Below are 27,484 nucleotides of genomic sequence, written 5' to 3'. Positions count from 1 at the left end.
GCTAAATTTAGCGTCCATAACGGAAACGGCAGCTCCACTGTCTACAAGGGCCGATGTGCGCACACCATCTACAAACACGTCTACTACGTTTGATGGGCTTTGCTGAGGGCTTTGGCTGTTCGATAGCGTCGCAGCCCTTGCCTCTTGGACTGCGACGACTAGTTTTCCTGGTCTCGTGCGACCGGACGAGGCCGCATCGGTGACAGTGAGCGGCGTCGTGGGGACGGTGAACGTCGGGTAGATGGACCTGGGCGTGACGTCGGTGACATAGGCGGCAGCGGGTCATAATACGGGCGGCTGGACTGGTTGGTGACGGCTGATCCGACTCGAGGCGGCTGCACGCGGTTGTAATAGCGGGCAACGTGACCGGCGCAACCGCACGCAAAGCAGATCGGGCGGTTGTCGGAAGTGCGCCATCGGTTTGCCGGGCTAGGTCCCATCTACGTGGCAGGACGCGAGGGACGGGGCGGCTGCTGATATGACGACTGCATGGTGGGCTGCAGTCGGGGCGTATGGATGATGTCGGCGTACGCAGCCGGCACACTCGCTTCGAAGGCCTGAGGCCTGGTGACGGCTCCAGCGTATGTTAGCGGGGGCACCACAGGGAGCGCTGGGGGCGGCCTGGCTGCAACTTCTGCGTAACTGAGCGGCGCAGACGCCGGAGGGGGCTGGTGGTATTCCGGCATAACCTCCGCGATTTCCTGCTCAATAGCCCGGCGTAAGGGAGGCAGCAGTGTGGTCGACGACTGTACAACATCCTGCGGGTGAGAGAAGGCCAGTAAGGAGAGCTGGCGGGCAATTTCCTCCCGCACGAATGACTTGATTTGGGCGAGTATGACGGAGTGGTGCGACACGGCCGACAAGCCGGCGAGATCGGCGTCGCGTGATGGAGGTCGACGCGTCATCAGCCGCTGCCGGCGTAGCTTCTCGTAGCTTTGGCACAGCGTGACGACCTCTGCCACAGTGCGAGGGTTTTTGTCAAGTAGCATGGTGAAGGCATCGTCGTCGATGCCTTTCATGACATTCCGGATCTTGTCGGCTTCAGACATGGTTGCGTTGGCCTTCTTGCACAAGTCGAGCACGTCTTCAATGTAGCTCGTGAAAGACTCGCCGGACTGCTGGGCTCTTTCACGTAAACGCTGTTCGGCTTGCAGCTAGCGAACGGCAGGGCGGCCAAACACGTCGATGATGGCGGTCTTGAAAGCGGACCACGTAGCAAAATCGGATGCGTGGTTGTTGTACCACAGAGTTGCCACATCCGCGAGGTATAAAACGAGGTTGCTCAGTTTGCCTGCCTCGTCGCATTTATTGCGGACGCTCACACGCTCGTAGATCGCGAGCCAGTCCTCGACGTCGGTGCCATCCGCGCCGGTGAAGATAGGAGGGTCGCGGATGCGGGGGACACCTGGACATGGCGTCGGTGCAAGAGGAGGCGTTTGCTGGGCGGCGTCTTGAGTCATGGTAGCAGGCACGGTACGGGATCGAAGCTCCAAGGGCATCGAATGCGGACCGTAGTTGTTTAAAGGGCACAGCACTCTCCACCAAATTGTCAAGACGTTTATTAACGGGCACTCAGCGACGGCGCACGGCAGCGACAGTCAAAGCAGGGCCTACTCTCTGCACGAGGGGCGTGCTCTCAGAGAACATAACGACCCACGGGAAGGCGCTCGAGAGGACGGCCCATTACTGAGTAGGAACGCTTCGCTACTATATATATATATATATATATATATATATATATATATATATATATATATATATATATATATATTGTAAAGGAAAGACACAGAGAAATCGACACAACGCCTGTTGACTAGGCCGGCTGTTCTATTCTGCCTGGTCTTTCGCTCCCTCGTGCTGATCAACCACGAGGGCCCAAGCTACGCTTCCGCTCATGGTGCTCACACTCGGCCATGACTGCGAATGAACGAAGCCGCCGACAGTGTCTCTGGTGGCTGACGTTGACTGTGTCGCCGTGGTCGGTCGATACAACGCCGCTGGGCTTGCCTTTGTGCTTTGCCGATGATGTCTGGCGGTCGGCATTGACTGTGCCGCGGTGGTCGGCTTTGCTTACGCCACGACTTGTCTTGCAGAGGTGCCGAACATTCTGGGGGGCGAAGCTGGCTGTGTCGGGGAGGTCGCAGAAGGCCTCGGTCGCGCTCTGGCCTAACGTGGTGAGCGGCGGAAGACGACGCGAGCAGTTGGCACTTCTTTCGCAACCTCTGTACAAGCTTCCGCACTGCCGCGTCATCAATTCTCACTACTTTAGTGCCACACACATGTGGATACTGTGCGTGCCACAGGACTTCGTGTTTTTTGGTCGTAAGAGAGCGACACTTGGATCGAAGTGGCATGTCATTGATGTCTGTTGGCGTTTTGGTCTCTCCGTCCTCCATCAGAGAGACATCCTTGAACGGGATGGGAACGTCCATGCAAGCGCTTTCCGGTGCGCGTCTGCGATATGCTAGAATGGCCGACTGCGGAGTCATTGATGTGACAGCATCGCTGCGGAATTTATCAGTCACGCCATCGGCGCACTTAGGCTGTACTGGACGGTCTCTTGTACCAGCAGCTTGGATCTTACTCAGGGCAAGGTGACCATATGCGCACTCGGCCAATGACTGCAATGAACTTCGCGTACTGAGCTCCGGTGGGTCTGAGAGCACATTAATATCTATTGCTGGCATGGGCTCGTCCAGCTTGGGAACGGTTAGCGTGTTGGAAAACGGAGGAGCCCGCTTGTCCACGTGCCAAGGTGAAGATAAGCCTAGCGCTCGCGTGATCGACTTCTGTGGTTTGGAGGCACATTAGTCACGAGAAAGGAAGGTCGTGAGGTGGGTCGCGACAATGAGTTTGAGTTCTCGACCACCAAGTGCAGCTGGCGGCCTGTGTCGGTGTCCGGCGCGGAGCGTTCCGCGAAGCTTCCTGTGAAGGAGCTGCAGGACACAGCTGTACCATCGGGCCGGGGTTCAGGAGAGGAGAAGTTGGTGCAGGGCACAGCTACACCATCGTGATGAAGCTCTTGATCTCGGTCACCGATGGAGGGCAGGGTAGTAGGGGCCCGAGATGCACCGTCGATGTTGTGCGTCTCACAGCTGCCATGAGTGGTACACAGTGAGTCGGTAGGGGAGGGGCTGCAAGTATGTGAAAGCGGGCGAAATACGTAAGTCAACCTGGCGCACCATTCAGTCCAGGGTTGTTGTTTGACGCCTTCGTAGCCATGCCATGCCTTGGCAGCATCGCGAAGGCGGTCGATGGCCACCAGCCATTTCCGATGATCCGGCTAGGCATGGCGGGCGGCGAGGTCGTTTACTGCTTTGATCCACAGAACGGCATTATCCTGGAGTCCTCGGAACTCCGGTAGTTCCGTTGAAACCGCTGATGCTAATGTGGACTGCAAGGATCTGGAGGCTCTCGCGGCGAAACGGTCTAGTTCCTGGGCAAGCAAGGATGTCGCCCGCATGACGTCCGTGGGAAGGTTGAGCGAGGAGCCAGGGGCGATGGCCGTGGAGAATGCGGGGCCCCCGGTACTCACGGCGGCGATTGAGAACCCGCAGTTAGAAGGCGCCAAGCTGTGAAGCTGTTCGGACAAGCGCGTGGCTGCGCGGATGATCCTCGTAGCATCGTCGGGTGAGCCGCCTGGAGAACCATTGGCTGCGGCGGCGGAATATGTTTTCGTCGCAGCAATCAACGTGGCGATGTCCTCAATCAGGGAAGCGTGGTCAACACGATGAATGAAATCACCGGTAGAAGACCGTCGAGTCGCCGAGGAGGCCTGTACGCCTTCCCCGGACGGTGCTTGTAGCGCCGGCAGGTAAGCGGGTGTCGAGGAGGCTTGGACGCCGTCCCCGCCGAACTGTGCTTCCTGCGTCGGCAGGCTTGCGGTTTCCATGCCCTAGGAAGCGTGGACGGCGTTCCTTGACTGGCGGCTCCGCAAAGCTGAGGACGGACGAGCACAGGCGTTTTCTGCCTTAAGGCTCTGTTTCCGACGACTGCGCCATTGCGAAGGAAAGACACAGAGAAATAGACACAACGCCTGTTGACTAGGCCGGCTGTTCTATTCTGCCTGGTCCTTCTCTCCCTCGTGCTGATCAACCACGAGGGCCCAACCTACGCTTCCGCTCATGGTGCTCACAATATATATATATATATATATATATATATATATATATATATATATATATATATAGCGACACCAGCTTTTACGAAGTTCCAATCCAATCTAACGACGGAGTTGTTATTCCCCGGCAGTACCCATAGAGTTCCCTGTTGCGCTCATGACCGGGAATTAACAACACTAACTTCACCACAAAACACGATTTCATCAATTTGTTTTTTACTAAATGAGTAATATGCCCTGTGATATCTTGCACATTTTCAAAAAGGCGGGTTTTGCTCCCAGCGTGAGCACTGGTGTAGTTGGCGCTGGTGAATCGAACCCACCTTATGTTTTCCATGAGTACAGCTTGAATATGCTCTAATGGTAGGCCCGCAGTTGCAATTAAGAATAGTTACCTAGAGCTGATCGAAAATTAGCGGAGTCTCCATATTGGCTGCGGCGTGTAAAGCCCTGCCACGGTGGTCTAGTGGTTATGGCACTCGACTGTTGACCCGAAGGTCGCGGGATCAAAACCCGGCCGCGGCGGCTGCATTTTCGATGCAGGCGAAAATGTTTGAACACCGTGTACTTAGATTTAGGTGCACGGTAATTAACCCCAGGTGGTCGAACTTTCCGGAGCCCTCTACTACGCCACCCCTCAGAATGTTATTGTCGTTTCGGGACGTTAAACGCCATATACTATAAATATTATTCTTGCGCAGTCGTAAGATGTCACAGTGTGCATTTTACAGCACATCTGTAAATCTACAACGCAACAATAGCAAAGCAAAGCAAAAGTTGCGGTAGTCATTTTGGCTTGTGTGAGCACCTCAGGGGCATGGCTGTTACAATTGAAAATAGTGATAGCGGCAACTACAGTGAGTATTCGCATCCTAGGTCAATGATAAAGAGGCCCTGTTTTGTGTGAACGGAAGTTCCTTGATAGTCGACCGTTTAAAGATATGTGAAAATAAGTGCTGTTCAAGTTGCTAGGAGAAACGCAGTACCTTCCTGCTTTTTGGCAAAACACAGGATGTGATTTCAACACAATTTTTAATTTTCATTTTCTGTGATATTGCACTATATATAGAAGGTCATCTATACGCTCTCTTTGACTATTTTCTTGTTCCAATGCGAAGTTGGCTTTTTTGTTGCATTTTCGAGATACATGAAGCGCGGGTGCTCAACAAAATACAATAGCGCGAGGGAACCTACTGTTTCTATGAAGGGAACCTGAAAGCATGGAAAAGATTTTTCTGCTAAAAACTTGCGTTTGTAGAAATATGATTATAATTTATAAGCGCAGGTAATATACAGCAAAGTGAGCAAGGTCGCGGATGTTCGAATGCTATGTTCCGCCTATCTTGGGATGAGTTGGCATTCATTATACTTTCTGGAATGTTCGAAACACCCGGCGGATATAGCCATAACCGTGAACAAAAATGTAAACTTCCTTATAACATGTAGAACGTGCGCGCTACTCTATCGAAAAAAAAGCTTTTCCAGTGCCTCCCAGTGGCTTTCAGCGCACTGGCTGGCACTGGAAACGCTGTAGAGTATGTCGCAGTGTACTACAGCGCGCTGGGAGGCGCCGGGACAGACTAGAGCGTGGCCAGTGCCGCCCAGTGCGCTGAAAGACACTGGGAACGCTGTACAGTTTGACCCAGTGCTTACAGCGCACTGGGTGGCACTGCCCACGCTGTACAGTGTGTGCCTGACCACTGGGAACCCTGCCGGCACATTGAAATAAACTAGGCGTGCTGGGTGGGCTTGGTATGAGATTTATACTAGATCGGGAGATGTCGAAAGAAAAATTTAACGAATATTTGCAAATTAATATTCTATTCTGTGTCGTACACAAATCTAGCTTTAATTTTATTGAGAGCACGGACATACGTATACGCTAAACACATTCATCTGTCGAGCGCGCGCGCGCGTGCTCTTTTACTGAAGGGTGTGATCGGGTGTCTTCAATGTAGTTTATATAACTACATCAAAATAATGTATTATTCGCAACACAATATGACATTACTATTAGTCTGATAATCAACATCCACCGACTCTGGCAGTCAGTCCTTCCTAATGGGCTCGTACCGCTGAAAGCTGCATGTCACCGGCAGCAATTACCCTCTCTAACGCTCAATCTCGGCATTTTTTGCATCTGATTTGTGTAGTCGAGGGTGCAAATATGACCTCGCTTGAGTCTGTTATGATAGAAACTACAGTAGAGCTGTTTTTATATTCTTCGTAATTGAAGTTCGACGATCTTCAGAGTGATCATGGAATACAGCTCTAAGCCTAATGGTCGGTTCGGCTTTGACGTTGAGCTAGAGGTAACAGCTGCGGCTTATAGTACGTGCTATGTAAATAAGGAGGACCGAACATATGTCAAAATTGGTGATGAAAACTAAAGTGTTCAGTGTGCAGTTCCGATGCACGTTATTTTCTACATAGGTATGACTAACCGCTTAGCGAGTCACTGCGATAGCCGCAACACATCTGCGGTTACGCTAATATGTTTTACGTCAAATGTGCCAGATAGACGTTCTGATCCTAGGTAGCACACAACGAACACATCCCAGGCAGCACACAACGTCGGGCCGATATTGGTTTTACGGCGGCTGTGCGCGGCCCCACATCGGGGCAGCATTGCCAGCCTGGCGCCGATATCGGCGGAGCCGTTGACTTTTGCCGGCAAAATTGGGCCCATTTTGCCGCCCTTCAAACGATGTTGGTCTTTCACTGGCAACATTGGGCCGAGTTAACCGGCCTTCTGCCGTCTTCCCGCCGATATCAGCTTAGCCGATTTCTTTCACCGGCAACATTGGGCCGAGTTAGCCGCCGTTTTGCCGTACTTTCGCCGACATCGGCCGAGCCGATGGTTTTCACCGGCAACATTAGGCCGAGCATGCCCTCATTCTGCCGTGCTTCAGCTGACATCGGCGGAGCCGATGGCTTATCGACGATGTTGGAAATTTCTTGTCTCCCTTCACACAGTTATACATGCCCTGTTGAGAACGTCCTCCTGCGTCACGGCGCTCCAAAAGTCCTCGTCACCGACAGAGGTACGGCTTTTACGGCAGAGCTGACGCAAACCATCTTGAAATAGAGCCACACAAGTCACCGACGGACATCACCCGCAGGCGAATGGCCTCACAGAGCGGCTAAATGGAACCCTCGCCGACATGCTGGCAATGTACTGTACGTCGAACACATGACATGGGACGCCATAATATCTCCCGCACATAACCTGAAGTTAACACGGCAGTGTAAGAAACAGCGCACTATGACGCCGTTCAAACTAGTTCACGGAAGCCCCTCAACGACGCTGGACGCCGTGTTGCCGGCCGTCAGTGACGAGAATAACCTGGACGTTGCGCTCTACGTTTAGCCCGCCGAAGAAGCCCGGCAGCTCGCCCGCCTATCGTAATGCAATAGAGCATTAGGCGCTTGAATATTTGTAGCTTAAGCTGTAGAATACCGCCACATGGATTGCTGTACTAGCGCAAATAACAAAGTTCAAATATTGTACCGTGCTAATGCCGCACGTACGACTCGGGGCGCGAAGTATCGCCGACTGAATAGCTTGCATTCTCTTATTCGTTTCTGCTATGACAATGACTAACAACTATCACTAGCACAGTCACTTTTCTACCAAAAAAAGGTGGTCTTTAGTAGAATAACTGACTGAAATTAGATGGCCACTTTGTTGACCAGTTGTTCAACGCTATCAAAAATGTTGAAACGTTATAACACATACCATTAACTTCATGGGCCAAATTCGAAGTACTTCTGTTTCGTAAATGTTTTTACCACTGGTCGGCCGACTTCGCTAATGTATCCAGCATCAAAATTCACCCAAACATTCCCGCACGAATGCTTTTAGCGGAAGAAGTTTTATGTGAATACTAATTCTGTGCATAAATCGAGCCTGTCATCATATTTATAGCGCTATATCCTTTCAGCCGCTGAATGTGTGGCGCCAGCGCTCATATACTACACGGACAGTTTCCGATCTCTGTGGTTACACATATTTACTCACGCGCGTGTTTGGGCGAAGCGTAACAAGCGCATTTGCTTCAGTGATGTCACATAATTTTACTTTATGAAAATAGTAAAAGCTCAGCAAGGCGTGTTGCTGAGCTAGTTGGTTCATTACTTGAGAAAAATAGGTATGGTGCAAAAAAGACCGGGCGAAGTGTAGACACGTTTTGTCGTTTGAATGTTTACAAATCAACTAGCCCGCTGACCATCTTTAACGAACTGACAAACACGTGTTTGTCAGTTCGCATTTGCACTTCGTTGCCGTCCATTTTGCGACATACATATCTTTTTCAAGTAAAAATCTCGCTCAACGACTCCTTCCCTCATGCTTTCAGAAACAGTCGCATAAAAGTATTATTATGGCACGTGAAATACGATGAAAAGTGCGGCTCCAACGTGGTGTACGCAAAGTTTTCATGCAGCGACATGTGGCAACAAGTGATGCATTGAGAATTCGACGAACGCCTTTCTCAAACGGCATGCCTAAAGCCCCTCCATGAGTTTTCCGCCGACCAGGTTAAGTAGCGCCAACTCGCCCTCTCCCTCTACCTTTGAACCGGATCTCCCGCAGCGGAAGCGGACGTGCCGCCATGATGTTTCCCGGTTGCACCCTCCCCCACCCCCCGCCTGATTGTCCTGCCGCTCGGCTGTCTCCGCAACCTTCCTGCCGGCGGAGGATCGGTCGTGATTTTGCTTTAATGGAGCTTTGATGTACACCGATCTCGCTAAATGCACACACTAGGTGATGTAGCTAAGCGTCTAGGAGATCAATGGGAACTGCAGCTGTGCGTATGTGATGCGTGCGCGGGCATTGCAACTGCACGAGTGCGTCTCGCCCGATGGAAGGACCTCCTTGATATGTGTGTTGTGTGAAGTTTCGTGCGATGCACCGAAAATGTGCCTTCGTCATGCGGCGAAAAGGCGAGCCGAATTAAAGAATGCGAGCTTCAGTGTGCGAGCTTGGTGTAAAGTTAAGCTCGCTTGGTCTGCCTGAAGTGACTTAAACGCCTTCCTGCAACGTCATACTGGTGTGAATGCTCATAGACTGGGCATTGTGACCGATTAATATAATCGTTTTGCAATGTAAAGTTCGAACATCGCTGTTCCACGGCTGCTTCTTCAGACGTCGGTCAAGCGTCGATGAAAGACCCTCCTTTGCGTCTGTTGCCGCATCTATGCCATGCAGTCATCGAACGCGAGGTTTGCGTGTGTCGTAGACAGAATGAACAATTCCGCTACTCACCCCACTGGCTCACTAGAAGTTAACAGTGGACGACACGGGCGGAATATTTATACTGCGCGGGAAGGTAGGTTTGCGAGGCGGCACGCAGTACGTTATATGTATGAAATGCTGCTTTTGCACATGTGTATAAGCGCTACGTGGTGCTCAGTGCCGACTTCTTTGGCTGGATGACTTGTCGTCCAATGCGCTGCAGTCAGACGGCTGTTCTCTGTTCATCATACTTACCAAGGGGTAAAGAAAAGAGAGATTTGCCGGTATTCCATCGCGTCGGACAGCCTGGTGCGCAACAGCGAGGCGGCATCCCTAGCGACGCAGAAACACCGAACGAAAATTCCCTCGGTGGCAGAGGTAAAGATATTCTAGTTCACTGTAGCAGAGAAAAATAATTGCTGTCTCGGGTGTGTGGAAACAAGATAGAAGGAAAAAGCGGAAGGAGGTGGCCCAATAACTTCTTTCCGGAAACTCCGGAACCGGAACTAGGCGGCGGCGGCGGAACAATGCTTCGCGCTATTTAAAAAAGCGGCAGTAGACGTGATGGAGGGGCTTTAGGCATGCCCATAGACATGCTGGGGGGATCGCACACCATTGTGGTAGGCTGAGGCGTGCTTTCAAGAAGGGAGAATTCGCATTTTTTTTTCGTCTTCTTCAACCTCTACCCCCCCCCCCCCCCGTCCCTCCCTTCCCCTCGTTCAGCGCCATTGTCGCGAAACTCGCTTGACCAGGCAGGGTAGGGTAGCCGTCCAGACGGAGGGACAAACGTAGCTGCGGGAGCAGGTTTTTTTCACTCCGACCAGCAGAATTCTTCAAGAAGTGCGGTGTGTGGACATGTGTGGTGGAAAGTCAAAATCGTGCACGAGACGGATACGCGGCAGGATTCCGGCATTGTTTTCGGCAGAGATCACCGCAGCGAGAAACCAGTGGCCCCCTGCTTCCATGTTGAACTCGCTCACCTCATATAAGGCCGCGTGTTCACTGCTGTTACGTGCCATCAGATTTTTGTTTTCTTATCGCGTATTCTCTATTGTGTTTTGTGTATTCTGATATGGTGCGCTTGCATTTTTATTCGCTCGTGTTTTTAGCGATCGAACAGGCACACGTGAGTGGTTTTTATGCACGATTCCTTTCTGTTACAATCTTACCTTTAGATTAGGAATGCGTGCGTGTCTATCTTGTTTAGATGTAGAGTTCATGGGATCTTGTGGTACCGCTCGCAATGTTTCTCGCGTCGCGTGCAGCAGTTTATCCATCTTTTTGGCCCTTAAGATATCACTGAAAAAATTGCAATTCCCGCTTAAAGGATAACGCTAATTTAATTGCCAGCCATGTGTTGCGAATGCCTACCGTTCCTTGGTGAACTTAATAAACGTGGGGGGGGGGAGAGGTGGGGGAGTGTTCCTCTGCTCGTAATTAGCTCACGCGTATACACAATCTTCTAGTCTAGTTGCCATTCCTAATCTCGCTTTTTCGGCAAGCCGCCTAACATTATCTTTCTTTTCTTCGGGTCCGTCTTTAATCCTACTTTAATGTTGCCTTCGTTTACATCTCCAGAATTTTTTTCGTGATTCGGAACCACCGTTACTGAAAAGCGCGATATCGTCCGCAAAACGCAAGTAGCTAAGATATTCTTCGTTAATCCTTATTCCTATTTTTGCCCATTCTAGTTCTTTCAATATTTATAGTGAATGTGCCGCGCATAACGTTGAAGAGATTGTAACTCTTCGCATAGGCGTGCGTACAATGGGGCAGGGGGGCGGCCGGCCCCCGTAGTCATTTAAGGAGAGGTGGGCGCAAGGTCTGCCAAACACATTGACTTAATAGGGAGGGGGGGGGGGCGCAATGAACCTTCGCCCCCCCCCCCTCTGAAGGGGAACCCTGCTCACGCCTATGATTTTGCGCCTGATCCCATTCTCGATTAGGATTGTCCTGCTTTTTTTGAGGAATACGGTGGCTGTGGGGTTGTTTTAGATGTTGGGTACGGTATCTATAGATGTTTAGATATTCTTTGATGGCATAATTATTCCGGAACTGCTGGCGTGTGTTCATATCTGTGAATAAATTTGTGTTTATCACCTTGCAATTGTGTTGCTCCTTAATTTTTCAGACGTATGCGTAGTTGGTGCAGCAGGCCTTTCATCAATTTAGTTTTGTTTGAGACAATATTGACTTTCGTTCTCTGCCTTGCACGGTTCGACAGAATTGTACACTAAGACATCAGTGGAGCAGTCGTTCTAATTAGGAAGCATTTTTTGAATATGGCACCAATGGCAGTCGATGAATGTCGTTGGGCCGCGAATAGTCTATTTTAGCGCTGCTGACTTACAGTACAGTAACCACAGTAATACCGAACTGCCGTGGTCGGCACGCAGCCATTTTACTTTACAACACATGTATCAGCGTGCCTGATCTGGTTACTTTACGCATCGAGCAACTACCGCCGGTGTCTCCATATAAACTAGCTACGTGCCGACCACGACCGTACAGTACTACCGTACTTAGCGCACGGTAAGCCACCACTGCTAAAACATAATAACGGGTGTAAACGGTCACGCCGGCGGCTACCCGACGTCGGCGGGGCCGACACCGCGCCGGCATCGGCTAGCATACATAGGCCCAATGACGGCTTGCCATCATCGGCTGAATAACGGCAGGCCCGTCTCGGACCGACGCTGGCTAGCCCACGTCGGCCCGAAGCCGGCAAGCCCGCGTCGGCCCAAAGGCGGCTAGCCGACGTCGGGCCGATGCGGGTGAAAGTAGCGCGAGCGTGATTTGCCGACGTGGGGCCAATATTGCTGCCGTCATTTGCCGACGTTGGGCCGAGATCGGTCCAATGGCGGCGTGCTGCCTGGGATTCTATAGCTATCTTCTGTTAGGTTGTCGCGAGCACGAAGAGACCTAAATCTGCGTTTCTAAACGAGAAAATGAGAATATGCAGGAAAATTTGCGCTAAACTAGAAAAGGACAACACAAACAAGGAACACTTAGACAGATCGAGCGCACACTACCAACTGTTTTTATTGAACGTAGAGCATCAGTTAAAATAGGGAACCCCGAACTGCGCAGACACCCCGTGGCTGCGCATAGATGCACAGACACATCGAGGAACATCACGTGTTAACGCACATTATTCATCAAAAAAGACACTTCTGCGCCGTAGAGCGCTACCGAGGCCTCACTTACACAGCTATCTTTTTTCCCCTTAATGAAGAATGCTTCCAAAACCTCCCGCGCACACGTGTTTTTGCTACGTCCAAGTATTTTAGTCTGTTGAAACCGTGCTTCGCATCCACAGGCAGCGCAGTGAGCTGGCAAATTCGCCATTTCTTTATTTTTGATTGACAGCTGGTGTTCACGCGCGCGGTCATTTACGCAGCGGCTTGTTTGGCCCACATAAGACCTGCCGCAGGAAAGCGGTATCTCGTACACCACTCCTACATCGCATTGCACAACCGGGTTGGCATGCTTTTTGCTACACAGGCTACCGCGCTCTTCGCCACTCGAAATGCGCGCGCACAGCTTCGAAAGCTTCTTAGGCGCAGAGAACACCATGCCAACGCCGTGGCGATTGGCAACCTTTTTCAGGTTGTGTGTCACCCGGTGTATATAGGGTAACACAATCGGCTTCTCACGCTCATTGGACGAGACCCCCCGCTGCGGTTTTCGCGAACGCCCTTTTAGCTTTTTTAGGAGGGTTTCAGCCACCGCCGTCACACACAAGCCGCTGCGTAAATGACCGCGCGCGTGAACACCAGCTGTCAATCAAAAATAAAGAAATGGCGAATTTGCCAGCTCACTGCGCTGCCTGTGGATGCGAAGGACGATTTCAACAGACTAAAATACTTGGACGTAGCAAAAACACGTGTGCGCGGGAGGTTTTGGAAGCATTCTTCATTAAGGGGAAAAAAGATAGCTGTGTAAGTGAGGCCTCGGTAGCGCTCTACGGCGCAGAAGTGTCTTTTTTGATGAATAATGTGCGTTAACACGTGATGTTCCTCGATGTGTCTGTGCATCTATGCGCAGCCACGGGGTGTCTGCGCAGTTCGGGGTTCCCTATTTTAACTGATGCTCTACGTTCAATAAAAACAGTTGGTAGTGTGCGCTCGATCTGTCTAAGGGTTCCTTCTTTGTGTTGTCCTTTTCTAGTTTAGCGCAAATTTTCCTGCATAGTATGAACCAACTAGCCCCTCAAGACGTCCTGATCAAAATGAGAATACTTGCTACCGAAATTAGTTATAACGTAATGAAAAAAAGAGGTCGTCTCTCACCTTCTAAGTGTGGTGTAAAAAAAAGAAAAAAATTATAAGTGTGGCGTAGCGGTAACGGGTCACATTCAGCATGTATGGTGCGTCGAGGTGGTCGGTTCGACTCCCGCTCGTTCGCTCGTTTTTCTTTTTTTTTGTCGCAGTGCTCGTCCTTCAACCCTAATTATAATCTGGACAGTACCACAATTTTTAAAAACAAATTAAAAGCCTGATTTTGGGCCGTAACGGGTGTCCCAGTGTGCAGCGCGCCAGCGTCCAACGTGCCTCATGCAGCGTGCCAGCCTCCCAGTACCCAGCGCCACACTTGTCCAATCATCATGTATGGCACTGGGACAGCGCCACTGGGTTTCCAATAGAGTATGAACTTGTCTAGCACCTCTGTGACAAACAAATACTGTAGTTTTCTTACCTAGACCATGAACTCAGGCTCATAAAGAATATAACGTAAAAACTTATGTTCTGCCTTTACAGGATCTGCGCCATATATTTGTACGATTGTATATACTATTGTAAGAGGTTCAAATTTGTTTCACTGAACTTCTCCTTACACTCATACAAAATGTTTTTTATTGAAGCACTGATTTTTGTTTCAACCATAACTGCTTGTGGGGTATATAATGTCAACTTTAGATATACACGCCATTTCATTTACCACTTTTCGCAATCAAAGAGTTAGTTTTAGTCAAGAATTTTTATTCACTGACAGCATTTTCGAGTGGCTTCGCTCCGCGGTTTTTTGTCCAACTATATTCCATCTTATTTGCCCGCTATGAAGCTGCCATGTGTACGAGGTGGGCAGGTTCACCCCAAACTGCTAATTTCAGGTTTTATCACCTGCTTACCCTCGCAACCCAGTTGCAATTAAACTCAAATAATTTCAGCGGTCGTGCTAATATGCGCACCATTCGCTAATAGGAAATACAGATGATACCACGAGTGTTAAATATAATGAAACTATGACAAGCAATAAATCACACCCGAGTGCGACATCGGCCTCGCATCGAGGACGACAACATTGGTGCAGCTGCGGCGGTCGAATTGCGACCTCCATAATGATCACACGTGGCGGTACGCCATGGGAGATGATGCTCAAGGTTGCATTCGACGCACGTGCTCCAGTGTTGCGATACTCCAGTGTTGCGAAGGGCTGTACGAAGCAGATGCTAAATGATACTAGTGATGCTTTAAAGACTTCCTTTGTTCAGCAGCCGTCAAAAGAAACCTAGAGATAGGTCCAACGAGTAGACGAAAAATCGCTGAGTGAATCCTTTGGGCAATGTTGTAACTGATTTAAAACTGTTGGCTAATTAAAAACTTGCTATTTCATTGTCAAAAGTTGTGAAAGATATCCTGTAAAGTGGAATGATGCCAGTGGTGTCCACATCATCAAAATGTTGATCTGACACAGGACAAATCCTGCTAGCCCAGTTGTCGCTTGTCTGCTGTAGTAAAATTAGGAAAGGTTCCTGAATAGCCTGGCTCGAATAGTGCATGAAGTAATGACTACAGCTCATTTCATACTAACACTAAGAAAATTGTGCAGATTCCACGTACTAGGGAATTGACGTTATGCAAAACATACGGTAGGAAGGTGACTGTAGCTTAATATCGCTTATTGTATTCTAAGACTGCCTGGGCCTATGTGGCCCCTTATGACTTATGTATAGTTATAGCGTTTGCTTGCGTGAGGCAAAAAAGGTGTCCGGACGCGAAATTGAGGGGAAACGAGATCTGGCGTATATCGTCGTTTGCGGTGGTTCACAGTCCCACTGGCACCCACTTCAATTGTATTAAGGGGTGTGCGGTGGTGATGTGTTTCCACCTGGATGGGAGGACAATGCCTGCTATGGACACCGGAAACTCACCGGAAACGAGGTCGCCATGTTCTTCACGCTCCATGTACCGTAAGGTGTCCATGCTTCCATTAACGAGGCCGCGTCGATGTTGGCCTTGATCATGTAGTGCGTGCCAACGCAATCAGGCAAATTGAGGCCGGCAGGCCACCCATGTCGCTTACGTCCATCTTGGCCACCTTGGCCAGGGGATGTCTGCGTACCTGGACGTTGTGTAGCCGGTTATGTGATAAATACGGCATCACATAACACGTCGTCCGCAGCGCCTAGGCAATTTGCGTTATAGCAGTCGACGTCCGCATTGTTGTAGTATGGCCGTATGCCTTCAGGGCTTTTAGCGGCGGCTTCTTCGCTTATTACAAAGCGGCTGTCAATCAATCGGACGTTATCCTCGGTAAGCGTAAGACTTGTAAGAAATGAAGGGAACACTGCGCCAATCTGGTGGACCACATGGACGAGTGGATGGTAGCCGAGCGTCTTCCAGGGCGTTCTGGCTTAAGCTCCCTCACTTGCCTTGCGTTTCAATGTGCATCCCTATTGAAAATTCCTCCACCATGAGGAATGGTGGATTCCACCATCCACCATTATGGTGGATTATGGTGCTGGAAGATGGTGGCACGTGGTGTATGCTGGATGCTGGCGTATGATGGATGCTGGAGAACGACGGAGCGTAAAACGGCTCTACAGCGTCGGCACCATCGTGCCTAGCCGTCACACATAAATAATTGTATTGAAGGCGATGTAAAAAGCACTAGTACAAAAAAAGTAAAAAAAATTATATGCAAAAAAAAACTTCCGCCACCGGGAATCGAACCTCCGACCTGCGGATCCCGAGCCGAGTACTGTACGACTACGCCACGCTGACTTTTTTTTTTCTTTCATGGTATTTATCACACTTAGTATTACAGTGCACAATAATAGCACAAATAAAGCAAGCAAAGGTACAATCACATAGCGACAATATGCGCTCAAGCGTTACTAAGTGCACACTCGATGGCTAACACAACGTGCAGTATAACGGTGAGAGTTCTTCACATCGTGTTATACTAGAAAGGTGGTGAGGCCGAGCACCTCACCAAGAGGGGGTACCAGTCCGGTCTAAAGTCCAGGTCATCATAAATGTCCTTTAGCTGAATAGTCATGCGAATGAAGTGCATGCTTGAAGAAATGGTGGGTTCTGCGTTACGGTCCTGCATACGTGTCTTCCATAAGCTATGCATACCCATGAGGAAAAACATATCATATGGCACTTCATCAAGCGATGTTGGTATAAGATAACGTATGGTGTGAGAATTGACGACAAAACGTTTCTGCAGTGCTCTCTGAAGGACATCCCAGAACAGAATAGCGTCTTTGCAGCTAATAAAGCAATGTTCTATTGTTTCCGGCACATCACATAGACGGCAGTTAACAGAAGAGACAAAAATACCTTTTCTTTTCAACCATGTGCTTACCGGAAGTGTTTCAGAGTGGAGTTTATAGAAAAATCTCTTTGAATTAGGAGGAATATACATTTTGCGCACACGTTTCAACACATCGTGGCCTGAAAGATCGGAGTACAATGAACGGTACAACGGAGGCGGGAAGAGCATAGTTAGTAAATCCTTATATAGTACCTTGCGCGAGACTGTGTACAGGTATTCCATGGAAAAGCGAGCTTTAAGGAACCGAACTGCGAGGTAAACTTCCTGCATGAATCCCCACAAACACGGGCGTTCGGAGAAGTTTGATGAGACAACTAAGTCTGGCAAGCAATCAACAAGTGTAACCTGCAAGAATGAACGGATTACGGGGTGGGAATTGTCACGGTTCTTCTTTTTTCGAGACTACGCCACGCTGACACTTGCTTGGCGACTTGCAAAATGACTAGTCAACATACTAATACACCGTTTGGCTTCAGCTTTGTATGTCTCATACTGGAGACAGACGCGATCTTCACATCCTACTAAAATTTGCGTAGTTGTTAAACGCAAACAAACTGCTGCCGGTAACGAATGACACGTCGATAATGGCAACAGCGCTAACTTTCTTTTAGAATTCACAACGTAACTCCAAAGAAATATGTCAAGTGGAGCGAGGAGCGCGAGTATAGTCAACCGGGTGTTACTGCGAAGTTTTAATAGCCGTTTCTCGCTTTTTCCAAAGTGCGACATGTGGAGAGGCTTTCTGTCGACTCTAATCTCATTCGATAAATACGCGCGTAGTAGTAGTAATAGACTTTTATTCAGCCAAATTCATAGGCCGAGCATTTCGACTGCCTGCGCGATCAGTCGACGCTGTTCTTCTTCCCCTTCGGCGCCGATCCAGTCGAGCCAGGTGGTGATGGAAAGGGAAGTGGGAGGGTAAGAGCTGGATTGCTGAGCAGTTGGGCAGTAGAAAAGGCAGTGTGGCAGGTCTGCATATGTAGATGGGCAATTGGGACAGCAGATGTCCGATCTATATTTATAAAGAAAAAGGCGAGAGGGGGTGATCAGGCAGTTAATTTGGATGTGCCGTAGAATTCGAGCCTCTAGTAGAGTGAGCGATGGATGAGGAGGAGGGTAAAGACGCTTGTCGAGTCGGAGCTGTAGGTATACCTCCTTGATAGTATGGCGCAGCGCGCGTACAATTGATTGAGTACTGTGTTGTTGTTGTTTTTTCGCGCAACGTAGAGCGCAGCCGTGCCAGCGCACTGATCTGACGCTGTATCATTAGCTACAACGGCATAACAGCTGGGCCAAAACAAGTGCAGTGCGCTGGAAAAATATGCCATCATATTGGTTCAGTAAGGCGCACGAATTGACAACTCTATGTTCTCGCATACGTGTCAGAGAAGCGCCGGCGAGTGCGACCGGCGGCGGTTGGTGAACGGAGGCGTTTGCTGGAAGCGCGTCGCATCTATGCTCATCGCTTCTTGTGCGGACACCGTACACAAGAAAAAAATGCTTCATTTAGGTTAGCCGATGCCACAGGTGTGCTCTAAAGTCAGTCGTACTCATCGGAATCGTGTACCCTGAAACCCAGAAGCGCCGATAACACGTAGACGGACTCGGTCGCTACGCTACGCCTAATCTTTGGTGGCAATCATGGTGGTAGAATATGATGGTGGTAGTCATACTTCGTGGGGCTTATCTCGACGCAGGCCGAAGGTAAAAGTTTGTGCATTTTAGCTTTGCATGCGTTTTCACTATTACCTTAAAGTGCCGCTGAGGTAAGTGAGTGTGCAAGAATTGCCAGAGTTGCGTTTCAAGCGTAACGGTATCAAGCGGAGGCTGTTTTCTGGTCTCCCCGATGGACTCATTTACTTCTCAGCAAATGCGCGGCGATGTAACAGTTACTGTCGCTGTTCACACCAATACTTCTAGACTTCTAAACATCAAAATGCAGCAGCACATCGCGGATGTAAACCTGATAAGTACGTGCGTAAAATGTAATTATTCACGGTTGCTGTGCTCCAGAAAACCTGTGGCGGTTATTGGCGCCGCATGAATAAAAAAAATAGCGCTGGAAAGCCTAATTATCGGTATTGGCTTCTTTGAACTGCATACATTTCTGCACATTCAAGAGGAAAACATTAGAACTGACAGCGACTTCACATAATGTTACGTTCACTTCCATCATGCCACCGTCATCCACCATGCTTCCATACTGCCATCGTCATCCAGCTTGTTCACCAAGTCATCCACCAAAACATGTTTTGCTCGCCACCATCAGCCAGCATTTTCCACTTGACACCAAAAGAAGCTCGCCACCACCACCACCATCTGCCACCATTTTTTCCACTCTCGCCATCATCAGCCATTATGACCACCACAGCTTCCACCACATCCACTATTCTTTCCACCTTGTCCACTATTGTTTCCACCATGTCCACCAAGATTTCCAGCATCCACCAACCCACGATTTTCAATAGGGATGTTCACTGTTAATGTGTTGGTTGAAACTGTATTACCTGTGGCGCATGCCCGCATAACATCAGCTAGGGTATGTGGGTATATGCCACACGTGACTGAGCGAGAGGGTTTTATGACGCGACTGGCATTTTGAATAATTCATGTCATGACCAGTGAATCGTGTTCGTCATACAGTGATCCTCAGCTATGCAATTTTGGTATGTCACAGCTAATGCAGATGAGCAGGATAGTGCCTAGTCGTAGGCAGCTAGATAGATAGGTACGTACATAGAAGCGGTCAAAGTGCATTAGTTTCGCTAGAAAAAGCTTCTCACATAAAAAACGTTCTACTACGCCTAAAAAGAAAGAAACAACCTAGTACGTATAGCTCATGACTTTCGCTGTATTAGAGATTGACAAGTACAAGTGGTGTCACGTAGATAATGAAATTTTCTGGTCTACACTTATCCATCAAAATGTTCATCACCGTTAAAGACGATGTGATTCCTTCGGAGGAAGCTTAATATTGCGCAACCTAATATTACGCTTGCGTTAGGTTTAGGCTTGAATACACCTCACTTGTATGGAATCTGCACAAAAAAGGCGACATTGTACAAACTGAACATGTCTACAAAAGAGGCACGACATGACAAGAACTTTATTTCAGTTCTTTGGAACTCAGATCTAGAGAGCCGGAAATTCTCCAAACATCTAGTAAATGGCCTCGCATACTATGTGATCGGAAGTCATAGTCCCACCGCGATGTCGTGGGCCCTGTGGACGGCCTGGAGTGGAGTGTGGAGGTTGCTGATCTTCAGGTATTCCTACCATTGCTCTTTCGTGATGGGTGGAGAGGCGGTAAGGGCTGGGCACAGCCAGAGCGCGTGATAAAAAGAGCATGAGTCATGAGTACATTTGGGGCACGACTGTGAGTAGTCAGGATAAATCCTATGAGAGACAGAGGATTGGGATACGAAAAGGTTTGCAGAAGTCTGAATGTGCGGGCAATGCCTAATGTTATTACATTTCTCGAAGACATGACGCCGTCACTTCCCTTATTAGTCAGTCTGGTATTCGATCCCTATAATGTCGTACAAAAGTTACCTGTCTTGCGTTTTTACATAAATGTCGCTCTGGAACTGTTTGACTAACGATAATAATATAACCTTGCTATACAAGAAGAGGTCAGCAAACTCATGCTAGAACATTGGAACCGATTTTGGCTAGCACTTGCGCATATAAGAACACTTTTTTGTAAAACACTCTCGAAATATTGGGAAAAGAAAACTCTCCAAGCAAAATATGTTACCCGACGTTTCGAAGCCTCACCGGCTTCTACAGAGGCGAGAAAGGCTCTGGATGTACAGCGCCTGCGGTCTCTTATCGCATTCGCACGTGGTGACCGTTTTCTCGTCGAAGCTTTTTTTAGCGGAACGGCCCTACCGTTACTTGACGTTTATCGCAGTCACCGCGGCCTGTTCAATCGACCTTCATGGCTGAGCAGCCTTCGATAATTCGTTGGACTTAAGTTTGAGGGCACTAAAAGCACCGCGCGCTAGCTGGCAGTCACGTGGCGTTTTTTTGAAATTCGTGCGCTTTATAGAAAAGACGAAAAATTAACAAGGGGAGTCATCTTACCAGAAATGGCAAAATTCGATCTTTCTGAAGAAGCGCTACAACTTCTGTACTGAAGATTTTTCTCCAGAGCTACCATTGAAAAAGTTCATTAAGATAGGTCACCACATTCGAAAACACATTTTCTGAAAAAAGTCACTTTTTTTACTTTAACATTTTTATGCTTCCTGGCTGTTCAAGAATATTTAGCAAAAAGAAATATGTAGTTATCTTGAGTCGTTCGAAAGTGATGACCATTTTTCCAACCCCTTCTAGACGCATCCGAAACCAAAACTGAATGTTTCCGATTCCACAATACCTGCCATTTCGTCATAAATGTATTTTCCTATACATATTACGTAATGCTAAGTTGTCTACACATGTTTTGAAGGTTGTGGGACCTGATGTTTTCTATTTATTTTAAAATTTCCACTGCACGGCTGCGGCACTCTGTTGTGTAAGTTGCACGCGTTTTTTTTCGGCTGTCTGTGCTTTTTGGTACGCCATGGCTTAGTTCCTTCCTTTCAAGGAGAAAGATATAGTATTCCATGCATATGGCGAAGTAGAGGATGAAAAAAATTGACAACATATCCACGCGTGAATGATGAAGAGCTTGGGCGAAGCTCCTGAAGCAATCATGGTTACACCGTGAAATCTTCAGTGGTTTGGCCTAGCAGTAATCAAAACGATAGCCTAGTACATCATCAAAGACGTGACAAACACTGTATATATTTATACAAGAAATTTTATGAATCATAAGTGGTAGCTAGACGTGGCTTCCGTTCCCCCTTCATTATAACGGCTTTATGGTCGGTGAAGTAATGGATCAGTGGTGGGTCGTAGTAGGATGTTTGCAAAGACGATGTAGTGGGCACTTTGCAAAGGTGGCTTCCGTTCCCCTTTTTTAGATGCGAAGTATCTTAAGGCCGAGCTCAATCCTGTGGTGGTGGTGTGCGGCGTGACTACCCTTACTGCGCAGGCGCATACCCTCTCCACACACCTCCTCTCCACTCCCCCTCTCCCATTCACCTCTCCAATTTTCCATATCCCCCTCTCCACTTTTCCCTCTCCCCTCCCCCTTTCCACTCTTCCTCTGAAACGCGGGCTAGACATGCCGAAATTCTCTCCTGCGCAACGCCGCGATGAGCTCGAGCGCATGCGCGTCCCCTCCCCTTCTCTCTCCTCTCCTACGCTGCCCCCCTCTCGCCCGCCTGTCGACCGCGTTCCCCGCTCGCCCTGTGAGAATTAACGGCCAGGCTAGATAGAAGATACGACGCGCGTAGCGTCACTCTTCGCGTTCCACGACGCGAGGTCGGTATACTCGCGGACAACTTTTCTTGGCAATGAAGGGAAAGCTACGGGGGCGGAGCGTCTGCACATATACTGCTACGCGAAGTAGTCCGGTTTGGCACGCGTCTCGTAACGCCGTGGAAAGTGATGGCAAGCGTTGCATTTCGACGCAAACGCTGCTAAGCGTCTAAGGTACGGGTAAAAGGCGCGACTTATTCACGCACGCAAAAATGCAAACTGACAACGTAGAAAGTAAAAGAAATGCAAATATCTCGCTTGTGTGCGCTGCGTTCCGCCTCAAAGAGCTACTTGTAGAAAATGAAGGAGTATTTTATATATCTCATGCAGAAAATACGGACGCAATTGTGGGACAACATTCATTAGCGGTAGGATACGTGCATTGTGGCTCTGTAGCCTTCGCTTCATTGCCAAGAAAAGTTGTCCGCGAGTATAGCATGCCCGACGAACGCCAACGGTACGCGATCGTGCAAGTGCTCCGGCTTCGCATCGCCTTATGGTCTCCTTTAGCGGGAGATGGTGTAAGTTTTTTCATAGCGGCTTTATGGTCGGTGAAGTAATGGTTCGGTGATGGATCATAGTGGGATGTTTGCAAATACGAAGTAGGGGGCAGTTTGCAAAGGATTGGTGATGGGAGATACTGTTCGGGGGATACGGCCGGTTACGCCTTACGCCGGACGCGTGACAAGGCTAAAGAGGAGGTTCGCCCCTAAAAGAAGCATTAGCACAAGTTTGGGGTTCAATATACCAAGTGTGGACCCACTACGGAGCACGTGGATGAAAGTCAGCTGGAGACGCCAAACGAGGTAGAAAAAAGAAAAACATGCTTCAGCTCGCTCAAAAGCAGGCTCTGCCCATGAAAGGAAGCCCCAAGCTAAGATCCTGATGAATTTCAGGCATATTTAATGTTTCTTTATTTCATGGAGATTCCGTTCAATTGTTTAAAGCCATTTTTCTCGAAACATGATTTTTTGCATCCTGCAGCTATGCGAACAGTGAAGACTTTCCTTCTAATAAATATTTTCAGATGAAATTTTGCGTCCTATTTTTTTATTATCGTAGCAGTAGATTCAAGCAGAATGATTGAAAACGAGCGGTAATTTTTGTGCTATAGCCAATAGTATGCAAAACAAACCTGCCGAATATGAAATGTATCAGTATTTTTATGATAGCGCACCTTAGCTTATAGATGTGGTGATCGTGGAGGTTAGATGTTCACAATAGTGTCCTCACTACATGCCTACCAAGTCGCGTTCGAATCGCCACAACCATTTCCTAGTTACGACTGTTGGCGCAACATGCATATTTTTGCACATTTTGATTGTTATAAATTTTAATATTTGAATTTTTATGAATTTCATCGTTTTAAAGTTTACCTAAGCCCTACAAGCCAAAACTATAAATATTACTTTTGGATTACAATGAATGAATGAATAAACTTTATATTAAAAGTCCGGGCGAGGTGGGGGAAGAGGCGGTTAACCCCGGTCCGGTCGCACCCTCCTTCGATGATGACGGCGTCAGGCGACGGCTTGAAGTCCTTTGACCCGGGCGGCATCTTCGGCTTGCAGGACGGCCCAAAGTTGATCAGTCAGCTCGTCGCTGGTGAGTGCCGCCTCCCAGCGGCAGCGACGCCGACGCAGCCGATCCGCAGCAGTGACCACAGCCGCGGCTGCGGTCGGCCCCTGCCCTCGAGCGTTGGTAGCAGCAACTTGGAATACAACTGTAAAATTTTTTGTCGAAGGTGGTGTCCCACCATAAGAAATCTTTGTTAATGGCCGAGCTTGGCGGATTGGAACATATATTCTGGCGTGCACTATATGGATCAGAGCAATACTGCGCTTATTGGAGACGCGTAGCGCCTAAGTTTACTGTTTTTATACTTGGTGCTTTTTGGCTGAAACACCCTGTATGGGCATTCTTGACGTGCGTGCGCAAGCCTTGGCAGTAGAGGGAGGGCAGTGTACCCGTGGTACGGTTGATGTTTCTTGCTATCTGAGGTATGCGCCAAGATTCCAGGAGGAGTCGCCGGCGAAGGTTGCTTCCGGTTTGCAAGAACACCGCAGCGTCGACGTTCACGAGGTGGTCACACTGCTCGCAGAGATCTGCCGCTGCGCTCCACTGAGTGTTCAATGGACGGAGGTCGCGTCAGTGCTGCGGCATTGTTTCTTTAAAGTTCTTAGTTTCCGCAATGTAGGAGGCGGAGCAGTCGGCGCACACAAACTTGTACACAATGCCCTGCCCTATTTCCACAGGTGCGCGGTCTTTGGGCCCAGGGATCATGTTTCCGCTGGTGGTGGACGGCTTGAGGGTGAGGTCGACTCCTGCCTTTCTTAGTATACGGGTATTGTCTGACTGGCGCCCGCGATTTAGGAATGTGATAGGCGGTGTCTTTGCGGTGACGCTGATGGCCCGTTTCCCCCGTTTTTTATTTTGTGGAAGGCTCTGCGGATAAGTGCATTTTTGTAGCCGTTTGTACTGACACCACGGATTACTTTCTTCATGCAACAGACAGCGGGAAACTTCAACCGTATCATGGGGGCACTGCCTTCCCTCTACTGCCAAGGCTTGCGTCAAGTCTCGGCAAACCTCGCGCGCACAGCAAGACGGCGCACATAAACACTGTAGATTCTTGGGCTTTCTCACTCCTGAAGAGGAAGCCGGTCAAGCTTCGAAATGTCGGGTATCCTAAAATACTTTTTGGTAGGGGTTCTCCTTGTCATCCTATTTCATCGTTATGGCACATACCTAGAAGAAAAGAGCACGCTTCCTCAACGAACCTATTTGCTTACTTTGGATGCACAAAACACACGAAGACACAGAGGAAACATGGAGGGAACAGGCTGGCATTTGCCACCAAAATGGGCACGACGCCAGCCTGCTTCTTCGGGAGGGCTAAGCATAGAGGAAAGGGTGATAGGAGAAAAGAAAAAAGAAACGGCGCAAGAAAGAAAAACAAAACCAATAAAACAGACCTCATTTTTATATGAGCATAACGTTACCTTCATTTTATATGACATTTGTAATTTGGGTTTCGTGCCGTTTGAGGAAGCACTCAACCTCATATTGGCTGGAAGAGAATTGTGGTTTGCTCCTTGAAAAAATTTAAGGTAGCTTCGCTCTAGTGGCGCCAAGCCTGAAGGAAGAGCGGGGCAGGGTGGCCTTCCTTGTTTCTATTTATTTTTCTCCTTCCCTATGTCTTTCAATTTACCTCTGTTTCCCGTTTTTTATCATTGGTTCTTTCTTTTTGTTTCTTTCTCTCACCATACAGTTTTTCTCTTTTTCGCTCTTTCAATCTTTTTTTTTCTTTTCTCTCTCTCGGTCTCTGTTTCTCGTTTTCTTTTTCTTTCTATCTTTGCTCTCTCTGTGTTTCCTTCTCTCTCGTTCTTTATTTTTCTATATTTCTCTCTTTCTATCTTGCTGTCTGTTTTTTCTATCGTTTTTTGTGTCTGTTTCTATCTATATGTCTTTCTATGTCTTTCTCTCCTGCTCACCCTCAGTTTCCATTCGCACCCCCTTGCTATACTGTACTATTCAAGGCCATGTTATGCTTTTATTATCTCTCTTTCTGTTTGTTTGTACCTCTATATTTGTCTCGCTCTTCATTTCTTTCTCTCTTTCTTTTTGTGGCCTTGTTTGAGGCCCGTGTACTTAGAATGTCTGAGGCCCGTGTACTTAGATTGAGGTGAACGTTAAAGAAACCCAGGTGGTCGAAATTTCCAGAACCCTCCGCTACGGCGTCCCTCATAATCATATCGCACTTTTGGGACGTTAAATCACAAGTTTTATTATTATTTTGCCGTGAGGCCCGTTGCACATGAAATTTGACAAGAGAGAGGACCAATGTAGCAAAAGTTACATTGTGCTAATTGCCTGCGCAAGAAGAGCGGTATATTGAGACGTGACGGGGTACCTCTCATCGCACAGTTTTATTCTTGCTTTCAGAACGATTATTGCTCGTAGAGGAGTGCCTCGCACTGACATCTCCGTTTACTGCAGTTGTCGCCATCCACCCAACATTGTGGAAATTCTTTGTGCCCAACGCCCTGTGGCTGCTGGGAAAGGCTCATCTGGTCGATCAAGTCAGCTCTTCGAAAAGTTCTCGGGAAAAGAGGTCTAGGAAGCGAAGCGTTGATGACATTACTTCTACAAGTCGAAGCAGCGATCAATTCCAGTCCTATGACATCCACGTATACGACGGCAGGGGAACTGTCAGCGCTGTGCCCGGCTGACTTGCTCGTCGGGAGTTAACGCTAGCCCATTGGGACGCCAGCATATCTGAAGCTTCAAGCTGGCCTCATACTACTAGCAATAGTGCTATCAGGCAGCTATTGCATGGACAGGGGCTACTGAATCATCTGTGGCAAAGTTTGAGAAATGAGTATCTCTTGGAATTGCGATCTTTGCTTCAGTATCCGATAGGATCTAACCACAGTTTAAGTGTAGGCGATGTTGTGCTACTGCAAGGTTACAGAAAGAATCGATGTTTTTGGCCGCTCGCTCCAATACTAGAATTATACCCTGGTCGTGATGGACTGGTACGGGCTTGCACCATCGAGATTCAATATAGAAAAGTGTTTGAAATATCGGCTCAAGCTCTGCATCACCTGGAAATGCCCATCACTTCTGGGGCAAGGCAAGACGCAGAAAAGAGCATATATAAGCGCAGCCAACGAGAAAAAGCAAAGAAGAAGTAGAGAACACGATATATCATGATTACACGACGGCTCTTGCCTCAGCTTCTCTGTAGCTGCTAATGACTTGGCATCTACACAGACCACATCTTCCGGCTTACGTAGTCACTACGACTCACTTGTCTTCAGTGGCGCTGATGGCAGCAATGTGCGCGACTGGCTCGCGATTTACGAGTGCGTGAGGGCAACCAATAAGTGGAAAAAGGCAGACAAACTGAGCGACTTGCTGCTCTATCTCGCGGACGTGGCAAACCCGTAGTACAACAACTTCAAAGTACAAATGCACACTACACGCATACTCGAAAGCACAGGTGAGCTGTACCCTATATAGCCCACAAACAATGCCTGGTACAACTGCAGAAAACCTTTTACAGAGGCGCCCCATCTTAATCCTGCTAGAGCACGAAGAATGTCTACAAGACGAACTAGTTTGGTCTATAGCGCACTCAAATGCTTCGGCCAGGATAGGTTGCGGTCAGTGATGACGCCTTAATATCG

General features: G+C 48.6%; 1 protein-coding gene across 1 annotated transcript in view; it reads left to right on the top strand.

The window, feature by feature from the left end:
• The first annotated feature begins 23,803 nt into the window (after positions 1-23,803).
• The window catches only part of LOC119403430 (lipase member M), a 38,041-nt gene continuing 34,360 nt past the window's right edge, over positions 23,804-27,484 (top strand). Inside the window, exons 1-2 of the mRNA XM_049418326.1 lie at positions 23,804-23,897; positions 24,548-24,603. Of these exons, the coding sequence (XP_049274283.1) occupies positions 23,804-23,897; positions 24,548-24,603 (150 nt within the window). The remainder of the gene's footprint in view (positions 23,898-24,547; positions 24,604-27,484) is intronic.

Source organism: Rhipicephalus sanguineus, chromosome 8 (genome assembly GCF_013339695.2).
Source record: "Rhipicephalus sanguineus isolate Rsan-2018 chromosome 8, BIME_Rsan_1.4, whole genome shotgun sequence".
NCBI classification, from domain to species: Eukaryota; Metazoa; Arthropoda; class Arachnida; order Ixodida; family Ixodidae; genus Rhipicephalus; species Rhipicephalus sanguineus.
Note: the sequence above shows the minus strand (reverse complement) of the source record. Positions and strands in the feature narration are given on the sequence as shown.